Source organism: Stegastes partitus, unplaced genomic scaffold, assembly GCF_000690725.1.
Source record: "Stegastes partitus isolate 25-593 unplaced genomic scaffold, Stegastes_partitus-1.0.2 Scaffold952, whole genome shotgun sequence".
In the NCBI taxonomy this organism is placed as follows: Eukaryota; Metazoa; Chordata; class Actinopteri; family Pomacentridae; genus Stegastes; species Stegastes partitus.
The window spans coordinates 248,173-262,807 of NW_007578683.1; the positions used below are offsets into that span (position 1 = coordinate 248,173).

Consider the following 14,635-nt stretch of genomic DNA (forward strand, 5'->3'; position numbering starts at 1 on the left):
TCATGATGCCAGCTTCAAAGTCTGCAGATTCTTCCTTCTTTTACAATATCTGGTTCAGATAAACGGTGTAATTTGGAGATGAGTCACTTACTGACCTTTTGGCAGCACATTCAAACCAGATAAAGCCAAGACTGAAATTCCTATGAGTTATTGCAAAACAATAAAAAATGTGGGCCATTTACCAATTTAGTTTGTTACTATCTGTACCGAGATCTAATGTATTAATGCCATGTAGCTTCTTCTTCGTTAGCGTCCACGTTAAGACGCAGCAGTTGGGAGTGAAGTCTGAAAAATAAATCCTCCCGTTTTTAATTTCTCCCTCTCATCAGTTCAACACTGTGCTAATAAGGCAGTGTCCTGCCAAACGCATAATTACATCTGCAGTTAATGAGCGCCGTGTTTTTCACAGGATCGGGATTATCGAGGAACCCTCCAGAGACCTCGGTCTTAACAAAATTATGGCGAGCAATTTGTGCTGGAATTTCTACTTGACAAATTGCAGATGTGGTAAATTCACACAGGGTCAAAATTACTGAAAGAATCTGCAATTATCACAAATAAGTGGATGTCCCCAGGTTATAGGGAAAGTGAGTCTCGGTTCTGGACGGATCCTTAAACGCAGGAAAATTGATTAAAAGCACATTTGCTATTACAAAAGCTCCCGGGAGCAGTTGTAGGTAAAGGCTGAATTAAACACACAGTGTGTGATTATTCTGCCAAAGCTAAAGCTAAGACAGAGTTGGAAGCTGATCACAGTTTCTGCCTGGATTGTTTCTGGAAACTGGGTTCCAGTATTTTAGATTTGATTCAGAGCAACGGTAGTTCATAAATTCTGATATTTTGCACAGAAATTCAGGGAAAAAACGCTAAATTTATGAAGTGATCTGTGTTTTTTTTTTCTGTAAACAGAGCTGTTCTTTGACACATGTTCTAAATGAGTATTCAGGTTCTTGCCAGATGAGTTCACATGATGCTGATTACGCCTAATAAACAAATCTCTCTGTGTTTTTGCAGAATAATAGTTTTAAATCTTGTGTGTGTGGTAACGTCCCATCGGTAGGGATGTGTTTATCAGCGAGCACTGATTGGAGGAAACTGAGTCGACCACAGCGACTAGAAAAACCTAGAAAGTATTGAAGACGTTTCTGATACCCCACATCAACAAGAAACTGCATTTAGTGGAATAATTAGTCTAAAAACGAGTGATCCGTGGAGCTGCATGTGTCAGAAACAGGCGTGTTTTAGTGACAAACGTGCCACTCAAACCCTAGTATGAGATAAAGACAGCTTGCTGGCATTTCTCCAGTAAAACAAACACTTATTGTGATTAGTAAACACGTATTGATGCATTTAAGGTCCTGTTTTTCTGTCTTCATTCATCCACAAGCTGCCCAGACCACAGCAAATGACTCGACGGCGACCCTCGTGTCCGACAGTAGGCACTTTATTTGAGCACAAAACACAAGGGAGCATTATTTTACAAGGCACAAGGCAATCAGCAGAACTTTACACGTACATTCTTCAGGTGGCATCAAATAGGGTTTTAAGAAAAGAAGAAAAAAAAAGCACGTGTGGAACAATATGTACATTCATAGATTGTGTTTTGGAAGCGCGTGTGCTTAAGGCAGGAAAAATGGAAAACATACAGGGATGAGTAAACAATGTACAGGCTGTGTTACAAGTTATGGAGAGAAAATAAATTAAACGTGGGCTTGGAAATTGAGAGAGCTGACTGATGAGCGGAGGGGTTCGTGTCCAGATCCCGGGATTGTAGGCAGGCTCAGCTGAACTCGATACCACTTGTTCTGGTTCTTTGCAAGGCACTGATTTGTTGAGTACAAGTGGAGCTGCACAAAAATGCAATATTAGGAGACATGAAAGAAAAAAAAACTGCAGAAAGGAGGGACTGTGCGGCTGAAAACTGCATCTTTTGCATGTGTTTCTACTCATTTTGTATTGTGTACGAGCTATTATGTTTCTCCGGTCCTCTAAAGTGAGAGCAATTTGCCTGTCCTCACCCCCTCACTGGGTTTTTTTTTTTTTCTTTTTTAATGTTTTGAGCTTTCAGTTAAGCGTACAAGTACAAGCATATTATGTTTTTCTCAAACTTTCTTTGCAACAGAAGTCTGGATTGCGTTTAGCTTCTCTTGTTGCAGTCGATAAGTTGGCTAAATGCTTCAAACATTGTTTTTTCCTGTGTCGGGCTCAACGGGGACACATTACAGTCGGTGGAACGACGTCCGTAATCTGGTCCTGATGAGCCGGCATGTCGACCCGTCGGAGCGTTGGACACCAGCGACGGTTGGGGACGGATTTCAAAGCACGCTCGCCAGTTTTGATCAGCAACCATGAGGCGAACAGAGAATTATTTCATAAACAACAGATGTTTTTTTTGTAATAAAATAATGGCCGAGGCAGAACAATCAGGAAGGAAGTGTCATTAAATCATAAGAATACGTGACGATGCCGACAGCCCAGCCAATCATTTTGCGGCAACGTGTTAAGAAATGAATTAACGGTGCAGGATTTAAATTCTTCCAGAAGTCAGAAAAGATCAAACTTATTTGCGCTGTGGTGACTCAGATTTCTACCTTACTTTACCTTTTAATACCTAAAGTAGAACAACCAAATGTCAGCGTCTAACCAGTGGCTAGCTGGTGGCCTTCTCCTTCCCTGTGTGAAGCTAAAAACAAACTGTTGCTCTTTTGAAAACACATAATCACATTCATCAAGTCTTAATGTTGTCAAAATACAAACAGAGCATTAATCTCTGATGGGAGCTCTAAACGGGACACAGCTGGAAACTGGTCTCGGTGCCGATTTACATGTGTTGTGTGGATCCTGCAGCTCTTTAAGTGTCTTTCTCCAGATCTGATGGGAGCGCAAGTAATGCACAGTGTCCTGAAATTATGGTCTGGCAGTTTCTGCAGTAATGCTACATGCTGTTGTCCAAAACCGCCGCGGTGCAGCGAAAACACACACACTGCAGCTACAGGGAGGAAAAAGTGTTTTACACGCATGTGAAACAATGAGCATTATTCAGGAACACGGTCTGAACTGCCAAGTCAAATACGGCCGGGTTGTGGTGATTTTATCTTTTACCATGTAATTAATTAAATTGACCTTGTGTTGGATTGAGAGCAGACCGCTAACAACATGTTAGATTCAAATAACAGCACACACTCTCTCCCTGGCTGAGATAGACAAAGACTTGTGCGTTCACATGGGACTGTTTCAGTGCAGCGTTTACAGAAATACAACTTTGATCACATTGGTGGTGCTTTAAACAAAAATGCTGCAGGATTTGAACTTAACCTAAAGTGTGGTTTGCATCGTCTGTCTGCATTCGTTTTTTTATATTCAGACTAGAGTGCAGTCATACACGGATAACGATGCTGTTTCCTGCATCTGAAGTCAAACTTGTGGTCGGTAACTGTTGGATCACAGTAATACAGGCTGTTCTTCTGCTTATTTAAATAAACCCAAATACCCTCAAACTTCAGTCCAAAATGTTGCACCTCCTACAGTAATGTGTATATTTTGCAAAACAAACATTTTCCTCTATGTTTGGGCCTCTTATCCAGCATATAACAACATCTATGTCTAATGAGCATCAGAAACGACAATAGCTGCATTTACAGATTTCTTTCTTCTGTGCCTGCTGTGCCCGACTATAACTGGTCCGCATAATCTGCAATTTCTAGTCTGCAGAAGCAATAAAATTCCTGCCTTTTCTGGTGCTTTGATGCGTGATTGATATAAAGTGGTTTGTTGTTTTTGTGTTGGAAATATTTCGTAAAATGACGGTCATGTGGAGACGATTATTTAGTGTTCTCGTTAGTGTGGTCGAGGCCTTTCTTTCAATTCACGGAGCTAAAAGAGCGTCTTAACATTTCTGGACTGCGCTGCCAATTTTCTGTGGGTGTGAATGCATGATTATATTATTGTAGTTTTGGGGAAGTTTTTCTATTTTACATAACTTGCAGTTTGAGGTCGGCTCTAACCGGCTGTACGGCTGCATCCAGAGCTACCGTATATTACTTTGTGCATATTTCTTAAAATGCAGCAGTTTATGCAGATGCCTTGAAATGCAGGGAGGACGTATTTTGACACTACCCCACTGAGTGCCGGCACGCTTATGGTTTTTATGTTCCTCTGCACGCGCGCGCTATTTATTTACTGATGTTGTGACAGTGCTGAGAGACGAGCAGGCTCGCTCTGCAGGGTGCCGCAAATGAAAAACATTTGAAAAACAGAAATTGAACAGACCTACCAGTACGAGCCACGAGTTGTGCTTACTGCAAACATATGTAATAAAGTGATCGCTGGACTTAATCCCAGAAGGACTACTGCCAGTTGTTTGCAGCTGGATTTATGCGTCTCGGGAGGTATTCTCTTCTCTCCTGCACTCACTGCTACACAGGAAGGTCACAGGTCGCCAGTCGGCGGCGGACCAGAAACTATCTCTGACTTCTGAGCGAGGAGCGATGATTTGTAGATCGGAAAGTGAGAGGATCCATCGCAGTGAGTGTCTGTTAAAGCGGCACTGAGTTCGATTGAGAAGGGAAAGTTTTTAGGGCATTCTTTAGGACAAATCTAATATTTGTCCAAAAAAAAAAAAAACAATTTTCCCAATTTCAACACAAACTTTTCTCGAGGAAATTAGTTTTTTATTCTTTATGTTCCAAGTTAAAATCTTGTGGAACTTTTGAGGCTGCTGACCACCTGTTTGGAACCATGGAGCTAGATTACACACCACCTTAGATGCTTTTCAGGCGAGTTTAGACCAATTTTAACTTTTTAGATTTATTCAAATAACTAAATCCATGCCAACCGGGACGCCTGCACTCAGATTAGCAGCTCAAAGATGTCCTAAGTCACTGTCTGGCTTCACTGCACATCTTCACATACGCAGGGAAAGTTCAGACATTTGTTTACTGTCTGGGCAACACTGTGCTACACATGTTCACGGCCGCACAACTGTCCAGCACAAACACAGCTCGTCGAAGGAAAATGTTTTCCCAGCTGGTCCAGGGAGCCGTGCTATCACAATACGAGAGCGTACGTTGCATTATGGTGATTGTTGAAGTTCGCCCTGGATAACAAACAGTCTCCGGTTCAGACGGAGAGCGAGCATCGTGTGTGTGATGCTGCGGAGGGCTGAAAGGAAGTCCAGCAGAAACGTGACCAGGTGCAATTGCAACGGTGGTCGAACACAAAATGAAACCCGCCGTCAGTTTGGTGCTTGGAGCAGCGAAATAAACGGGCAAACCTGTAGTGTAACGCAGCCTTGCGTAGATTACAGGAACACGTGACCCACAGCGCCAGAGGCTCACTCTGGATGTCACCTTAGAAACCGTGTGTGTGCGTTAATCCTTTCTCCGTCACGCCAAACAAAACAAGGTGTGAGTCAAGTTGTTTGACCTCAATTTCTGAGTTGTGCTCTGAACAAACACATACTGTAAATGCACACACACACATATATACACACACTCATTGCGTGCCTGATCACTGACAACTACCAGATGGCACGGGGAGGCAAGACAGCGTGGATTAATGAGTGTGTGTGTCAGAGTGTGTTTGTGTTTTTACACTCGATGTGACACCGGATGATGTGTGTGTCTGCGGAGCACCGGCTGGCCTCAATGTGCTGCGAGGTGATGTGTGTATTTCCAGACAAAAAAAAAAAGACGGCGTGTAGGGGTTGAGTTTGTGCTCGGCGGTGCATGGTTTATGTCTGAATATCCTCTCCGGCTCCTTCCAGAGCTTTCTTTTATAGTGCTACCGACTCTGCTCCGTGTTTTCCTGATATTCTCATGAAGAACAGCTTCACTGAGGGACCTTTTGTTCTAAATTCGCAGCATATGGGCGGGTTCCAGCCTTATAAGTGTTTGAATTGCTCAAAATGTTTGCACGTGTGATTGTGCGCATCGTTGTTTCTGAGCGACTGGGGACCGTGTTCATCTGTTTGTGTTTTAGCGCTGATAACAACATTTAGGTTTTGTTTTCTTGTCAGCGGCTAACTGATTGGCACGTATCATGTCAGTGTCTTGCGGTTGCGTGTTAAAGGAGTAGTTGCATTTTGGGAGTTTAGCACAGAAGCTAAAGATACCACGAACAGAACAGTTTGACATTTTGGAAGATGCTCTTGCTGAGATGAGGCTGCTTTACCAGGAGTTGCCTGGTCGATTTACTTTGCTAACCTGACCCACAGGTGACATAAGCCCACTGTCATGTTGCCGTTTCCCCTCTGTGCTCAGCTAAGCTAACTGTTTTATGGATTTAGATTAATAAATTAAAAAAAACAGACATAAAATCTGATGCTTGGCCTGAAAGCACATCTGTGTATTTCCAAAATGACAAATCATACCCTTGAATTTCTGTGTTAAATTCACATCCTAACTAAAAAGAAGAGAGTACTGCAACTTCAGAAGTTCTGTTGTTGGTTTTGTGCACACTTGCTGTAGTTTGTATTGAAATTTGTTGTGTTGCAGATCAAATGTCGAGTAAAAGTGTGCTAAATCTGTGCTACATGTGAAGGTTCTACCTACGAGTTGCACATACTTCTGGAGAGCACTGTGGAAATCAGTTCCTCTAACCTTAAAAAGTTCACTGTTCCTGCACGCTCACTTGTGAACCCTTGTGATTGCGCAACAAGCCTATTTGCACGTTCTGCTCAAAATAAAACACGATGCAGCTTCACAGGTTAGACGAGAAAGACGAGATGGATAAAATGGTTTAGACGGAGAAAGAATCGGGGGAATGCGAAAGCGAGGGAAGAGATCAACAACGCCGGCTGGTCAGGCTGCATACCGCCCTCAGCCTCTCTCTCTTTGCTTTCATCTTCCTCTGCTGGGCTCATTCTTCTTGGCCTTTACAAGACTTCTCCCTCTTCCTCCGCCTTTGCTTTCATTCCTCCTTTTCTTTGCCGACTCTTGTTCGAAAAGCTCTCGGCTCTGTCCACAGTATCCAGTAAAGAGAGGCGCTCCTTATCCTCCGCTGAAAGTCTTTGCATAAAAATCCACAGTTCTAGTGTTGCGAGCAGACAACCCAAGTGGTTTTAAGTCCAGTCAAAGTATCATACACAAGAATTACCTTTAAAATCACCACAGTCTATTGTCCAGATCTCATTCTCAGCCACACATATGTACAGTACTCATGGCACGCTTAAAGTTATACTCCAAAAAAAAAAATCTTGCTTTGGTTTGATCTTTGATTTTCTTCTGCCACCCTTCAACAGTCCGTCCCCACAGCTTCGACGCAGAGGACCAAGTTTTTATTGTGTGTACATTCTTCAGTCTGGGATCCAAATCCAAGGGTCCGATCGCTTCCCACAAAACGGTCGCCGAAGGAGAATCGAGATTTATGCATTGATTTGGGATGCAGACCGCGCAGTAGCCAAATTTTATTTTTTTTCGGGGCTTTTCTCATCCTACGGGAAGGTTTTTTGATGTTTTTCTGTGGCTCGCTTCTCTTTTTGCCATCCGAACAGCAAATTCTCTCCTCAGGAATCAACTGTAAATCAATATCCTCACATTTATTTTCCATGATTGCACATGTGTCTCTGTATAATCTTGCTCTCGACGGTTAGGTTTCTCTTAATGGAGAGTTGGAAAGACAAATCCACTTTTCCCTTTCGCTCCATCTTCTCGCGTTCATCACTCAAGCGACCCTTTCAAACTCCAACCCTTCCATCCTTCAATGTATCTGTCCAAGCAAACATTGAGGATTCAAGATGCAGGGCAACATCCCACACGTCCGTCTATACGAGCCTTTTGTTTTTTCTCCAATCAATGGATATTAAAAGGCCCCTAGCTTAATGTCTCCAGCCCATCTGTTTGTCCGTCCATCGTCCCAAGTGTTCTTTCTTCTCCCATCGCTTCCTCTCAGAGGTCCAGACGGAAGGCGCCAAAGTAGCTGGAGGAGTCGTCGGCGTTGACCATGGTGGGGGAGGAGACGGAGACGAAGAGCTCGTCGCCGGCCCTCAGCTCGAACAGTCCTCCCTGGTAGACGGAGTGAAGGGCGTACTCGGCGTCCGGGGCCCAGCACTTGGTTCCGACCCCCTTCAGGAGCTGAAGAGGAAAATGAAGGTGAGGCGGTTGCTCGATGTCATTCAGCATGATGGTTGGTTGTTTTGGGTAAAAAAAGAAAGGATGCTGTACCTGAATGGGGCTCGGGTAGGAGGTTTTCTTGTAGACGCACTGCACCAGCTGGTGGCTGACGCTGCGCTGGTCCCCGTCACTGGCTGCTGGGGACGGATAGCGAAAGTACACCTGGAGGTAGGAAGTAGACAAATAATAAGAATATAACGAAGGCTGCAGGTCATACGTCAATACGTCGTGCATCATCACATTTGTGTGCCTGCCACAGCTGTGTCGATGCAGATTTACTAAAAAACTTCTGAATCTTTGAAAGTGTTTTTATTAGTCGGCAAATTAGCAACAGGTGGATGACACCTTGAACTTCAGGAGCTTCTGATGGGCATCTGTCGCTATGCAAAAATGCATAGACTAAATTACTACTTAACAAACTAAGAGATTAATTGATAAGGAAAATAATCAGGATATTTAGTTGATCCTCTAAAGGGGTATTGCAATGTTGCAGCAGCAATTTACACAAAATGCACATAAAAACAATTAAATACACACTGTATTAGATAAAAATAAAATAGATTAAAAAAAAGAAAAGAATTAGAAGGTAAGTTATGTAAAGTGCACACCTTTAGTGAGACAAAATTAACCGATATGGAAATTATAAGGAAAGTGGAAAACATAGCAGTCGTGACCTTAGTGGATATTGTTTGTTTTTAATCCACATTTAAAGCATTTGATCAGTGTGTCTTCTCTGGTCGTTGTTGGTTATTTTAACCACCACTTCTCCTCAAATAAAAACTTCTTTGACACAAACAAAGGCATGCAGGGGAACAAATAACTCCTGTTATATATATTGTGCAAACGATATGAGCATGATGTACATTTCTTCTGCCTTAATTGAACAAATTATCCAATATAACCATATATACAGATTTTAAAGACTAGTTGTTCAAGATTACTCCTCTAAAGTAATACTGTCAAATTGTGGCATTTGATTCATTCATGTTGAACCAATTTGCTTCGTCCACCTTAAACTCTGTCTGTTTGTTGCTGCATATGGTGTGACTTTAAATCAATCACGATTAAAGCTGTGTTAGTAAATTATGGGTTTCTGTGCTGGGAGAGGACTTTCAGTTTGAAATGGTTTCAGTTTGTATGACTGAATAATTGGTCCACATCATCTGCAATTACTTGTACTACAGTTTGCAGGAGAACATGGCTAATTATACTTACCAAACAAATTCATTACAACCCTACTTTAACTAAAGGCCTGTTTGGCAGCTTCTAACTTTGAGGAAATAACTGTGTAGCTTTGTCACCTGCGAGTACAGGTAGTACCGCCCATCCTGAGGCACTCGCAGCTTCCCATTGGACAGGGTCATGTTGTGCAGGTGCGCTCCGAAGCTCTGATTGGCCCACGAGCGGACCACGTGGCGACAGGACTGGTGGAGTCCTGGCGTGGGGATCGGGTAGGGAGGAAACCCTGTTGGTAACGATGACGACAGAGTCGTGAGAGACAAGTAGGAATGACAAAACTCCACAGCTGGAAAAATAGGTGAAAATGTGAACAGGGAAAAACTATCATTTGAAAATATTGAGTCTTTGACACCATTTCTAGAAATCGCAGCTCCGTTCCTATGAAAATGAAATATGAGCCAAGTTTCAGACTGAAGGAAAGGAAGGTGCATCGTGTTGGAGAGTGTCTGCCAAAAGCTCAGCAGCAGCAGCAGCTGACAAAACGTACAGAAAACAGAACCGCTGGTGTAACGCGTGACCCAGGAGGAGCAGTCCTCCAAGGCTAGTTTTAAATCTGCCACGGCTGAGCAATGCATTGTTCCCTCCAGTTTTAGAAATATTGTGAAACACTGACAAACAAAACGTTACAGACAGAAATTTGGGATGTTTCATAACCCTGAAGACAATCTGATTACTTCGTACTGGAAGCATGACAGCATTTGTGTCCCATGTTGAGTATATAATATAGCATATGGAGTGAGAACACGTTACGTTTCTGCTTCGTGGTCAGCAGGGAGATGATGTCCAGGGATTTAAGCAGCATGTAAATTTAAAATTTAACTGCTGCGCTGAGCCTTTCCACCTGCACGCCACCACACGCCATAGATAATCAGTGGATGTATTTCTTTGTGTGCGTCGGTTTTTCTGCAGTAAACTCCGTAGATTATTCTGTAATTTGTGACCATGCAGCCATAAAGTCTCTCCATTTGCCCGTCATCCCATTACATGCTAACATTCCCGATTTTCAACCTCTGAAGCTCAGCAGCTGCTGTCACATAAAACTCTAAGTGACCTCTGAAACGTTCACTTTCCTTTGTCGTCTTTCTTTGTGTGACTTTCTGTGGTTCTGACTTCAGACTCTCCTGCAGCCTGCACGTAAACATTAAAAACCTGAGGTGAAAGGTTTAAATGGAGTGTCCTCTACAAAGCATTCTTCGTGGTGAAAACGTGGTGCTTGTGGGCTTCGGTCATCCCGAGTGTAATGTTGAATGTAAACACTTGTTGCTCTGAGGAGCCTACATCATGTTATTTGGGGTTTTCCCTCGTCTTTGGTGCGTTACAGCTTCTTTGTGCATGTAAAAGTCGGCTAAATTACAGAGAAACACACAAAAGAAAACACAGAAAACTTCGCAACACCTCGTTTGAAGTCCACAACATTCTTCTTCTTCTTCTTCACCATGGAGCACTTTTGCACAGCAGCTGGTTTGGCCCTCAAACAAAGAATGAGCAGCTTCCTTACAGTCCCTCATTATTTCCTCGCTGGAGCTTTATGCTCCCTATTACAATACATAACTAATGTTCGTTGCTTTGTTGGAGCAGCTGACCAATTAGAGCTTAAATAGGCAGGAGCCAAACCAGAGCGTGAAAAGAGGTGCTGCAGAATTTAGTGAACATTAAAGCATGTAAAGCTCTACTAGCAGACCCCTAAAACAGAATTATAAATCTGTAAATGTGCACAATATGGGTTGTTAAATGAATACAATCATGATGCGTGTTTTGTTGACTGTGGGGTTGTATTTCCTATAACCGGTCTGTTAATAAGCCTCATCTGTGGCCGTTTATGACAGTCGAAAGACGACTTGAAGTCATGCGGTAATGTAGCATGAAGTAGGAGTTGTGTTGGTAATGTCAGCTGCAGTTTAAGTTGAGTTCCTGTCGTGCTGAAGTTGTCAGTTTGTACCAGACATGATGAATGATTTTCATATTGTCCTCCTGTGTGTGCTTGTGCATATCTTGTACATGGTGGAGGGATGCAGGGACGCAGGACTCATCATCAACAGAAGCTGTTGTGAATAATGATTAGCACGTCGTGATCTTAAGGAACTATGCAGATTGCTCTGTCGCTGTAATTGCTTGTGCCGTGCCCGTTTCCTGCTCCTGTGTGCGACGGTGCTGCAGCAAACACGGGATTGTTTTTTTAAATTTCTTGATAATTGCCGATTAGATGACACATCAAAGATCCCCTCTCGATGTCTGTCCCTGCTGCTGTGTTTCCTCATGAGAAATCTGCGCTGAATGTGTGAACCTCACCCTCTCTTCCTCCTTCACTCACACACACACACACACACACACACACACACACATACACAACTAGTTCCTTGCCCTTTGTCAACTGGATGGAAATAACATGAGGCGGCCTTTGCCAGATTGTCAACACCCTGCAGTTTGCACGCCAGTCTCAGATTGAACGATACAAAAGTCTGGATAACACACACACACACACACACGAACAACACATTCCAACTTTGAAATCCACGTTTCATAACATACGTACACGCCATTATTCTTCTACAGCATGACGCAATCCTAATAAATCTGTTTTAGTGTCTCGTATGCACTTAAAAAGACCGTGTACATCATGGCAGCTGAATCCTCTGAGCGTTAATGTTCTCTGATGGATCATTGAAACACATGCGTCTAAAAAAAAGAAAGAAAAGCAATCATGCACTTTGGTTATTTCTTAGATTTGTTGTCGGTCTACTGGGAAAATGTCTGTCTGCTGGGTTAAGAATACACAAACAGCTTTACTTTGTCAGTTTTGATGATGTTGAAGGTTGTGTTTGAATTTTTGTGCCTCGTAACGTCTCCTGAGTGATTACAATCGACTCCTGAGCCGGTTCACATCGGACCCTTTTAGAAAGTCTGAGGAGCTCAGCACAGATCTGGAAAAGGAAGTCGTAAGCCTTCGTTTTCTCTTTCCTCTAAATCTTCCTGAGATCTCTGACCCCCGAAGCAATAATCTTTGGAGCGAGATGGCTCACCTTGAGAACTGGTGTCCCTGAGGGTCAGGTGGGCAGATGGCCTCTGGGCCACAGAGGTCACGAACTTCGACCCCGAATTGTTGAAGGAGCGAGGCATGGTTCTGGCCTCTGAGGCAGGAAAGAAGTCACAGAATGTCAGAAATGAGGCTGGAGATGAAAGGAGTTGTTCTGCATGAGTGTCTGTGTGTGTGTGTGTGTGTGTGAAGGATGCTCACCAATGAAGGTTTGTTTGGAGATGATGTTCTCTGTCACCTGAAAGACAAAATGGAAACACATCGGTTAAGACAAATAACAACAAAGAACCCAATCAACATCCCTCCTGTCTGCTCACACAAGGAAAGAGCCGTGGATAATACAGCACAGTACTGCTAGTGTTATGTGTACTAAGCATTTGACGCAGTCTAAACATTAGTTTGTCTTGTGGCAGAAGTAATGTGGTGTTCAGAGTCATGAGTCTAAAGTTGATTCTAAAGCAGCGACTGTTTTTTCTTCTATTTTATGACGAATAAAAAGCCAGGACTGGTTTTCTGGGTGTGTATTTATGTTGCAATGGACATAACTGTATTGTCTGTGTTCAATGTAAAGTCTTTATGACACCTTCTCAGCACTGATAACATAAAATATTCCTTTTAAACAAACAAAAAAGTCTCATATGCAATTCTGTGGATGTTGTTTACAGAGAGGACATAAATATTAAAAATTATGATATAAAATATAAAGTGATCAGCTGCTAAGATGGGCGATAGATGCATCACGTCACCTATTATTAGTTTTTATGTTATTATGTTATTTAATTTGGTTCATTGTCCTAAAAAAAGCCCCAAATCGTTCATGCTCGTACCAAATTTTAATTTATAGTGAATTTTTGTTTGACCTTCTTCTGGCTGCAAATGACATAAAATAAGTAACGAATGTTGGGAAAACATTGTGTTCGAGATGTTAGACTTGTTTTTTTCCCTCCATTTTCATTAAACATGCCATCCATAGAGTTATTTAGACCCTGTCTCAGTAATTAATGTCAAAGCTTTCATTTGCAACCACAGATGAGGAGCTGATCTGTATAATTACTGTACATATAGTATAATAACAGTCTTTCTGCATGTCCCACGGGGACTTTGTTCCACTCCTCTTTGAGACGATCTCCTGGTATTTCACGCTGACGTCTTTCTTGCCGTTCCTCTGGTTCTTAGTTCCCTCTACAAAAATTCCTGACAGGATTTATTTCTGTTCACCGTTGTCTTGTTGGAAGGTTCAAATCCACCCAAGGCCAAGTTTCCTGCAGACTGCCTGATGTTTTCCTCCAAAATCCTGAATGTGGTCCTGTTTTCTTACGATGCCACTAATTGCCGGCACATCGGCTTAAAAACACCCCCAGCGCATCACATTCCCATCATGCTTCACTGTCAGGTTGGTATTCTTAGGATTGAATGCTTCTTCTTTCTTTGAACAAAAATCCCATCTCTGTGTCCAAACCACTCCATAAGCAGAAACTTTCTTCTTGGTCCAGCTGAGCTTTTGTGCGTCTGTCTTGGAAAGATGAGCTCCTCCTCGGTCTACGTCCATGGAGACCAGCCTTGTTCAGCGTCTACGGTGTTTCTCCCCAGAACTGCTCACATTCATCAGGACTTTCCGAACGGTGCTGATCCTTTGGATTCTTCTTGCCGGTGCAGAGGTCGCTCCTGGCTTCCTACCAGCCCTTTGAGATTGTTCACAGCGTGGAACTCTTTGCTTTGTTGAGAACACTTTGCTTCACTGACTGTAGAACGACTGCATCAGCCCTTCTAAACAGTGCGTCAGAACGCCCCCGTGGTGGGTACAAACCATCGAAACATTTCGACCGTTTCAAGGGAAACTTCTTCAGTAAAAATAACGATTGGAACCCATCCATATGTATTAACATCCGTAACGTGATGTCTCACTTTCTTTTGTCACATGTTTATATGATTTGCAGCCATAGGAAACCTATTGTCAGATAAAAATCCACTATCAATCAAAATTCGGTATGAGCCGGAGTAAGTTTGGGCCAAATTGCACATCTGTCTCGCATATTGGTATTTTCTCGCTGAAGAGAGAAAATGTGCCACATCCTCTTCTCCTCCTTCCAGCATCACAGTACTAAACTATAAACTTCCTTCTCTCCCTGCAGACAGCTCATTTCTCCTGTCTGCCCTATCTCTGCTTTATTCCTCCTGCTCCTCCTCGTAATCACTCACTCCCGATGAGCGGCGCCCCGTTTCATCTTCCTCACTTCCAGATAGAGCCAAG

At 42.9% G+C, this 14,635-nt stretch overlaps 1 protein-coding gene across 1 annotated transcript; it reads right to left on the reverse strand.

The window, feature by feature from the left end:
• Positions 1-1,428: 1,428 nt before the first annotated feature.
• On the reverse strand, positions 1,429-12,622 carry LOC103366518 (tumor necrosis factor ligand superfamily member 10-like; the record flags this gene model as incomplete). The annotated part of the gene is made up of 5 exons (XM_008294274.1): positions 1,429-8,072; positions 8,163-8,273; positions 9,413-9,576; positions 12,371-12,478; positions 12,586-12,622. Coding segments are annotated over 5 exons (606 nt in total), but the record flags the coding sequence as incomplete, so codon positions are not given.
• Between the last annotated feature and the right edge of the window lie 2,013 nt (positions 12,623-14,635).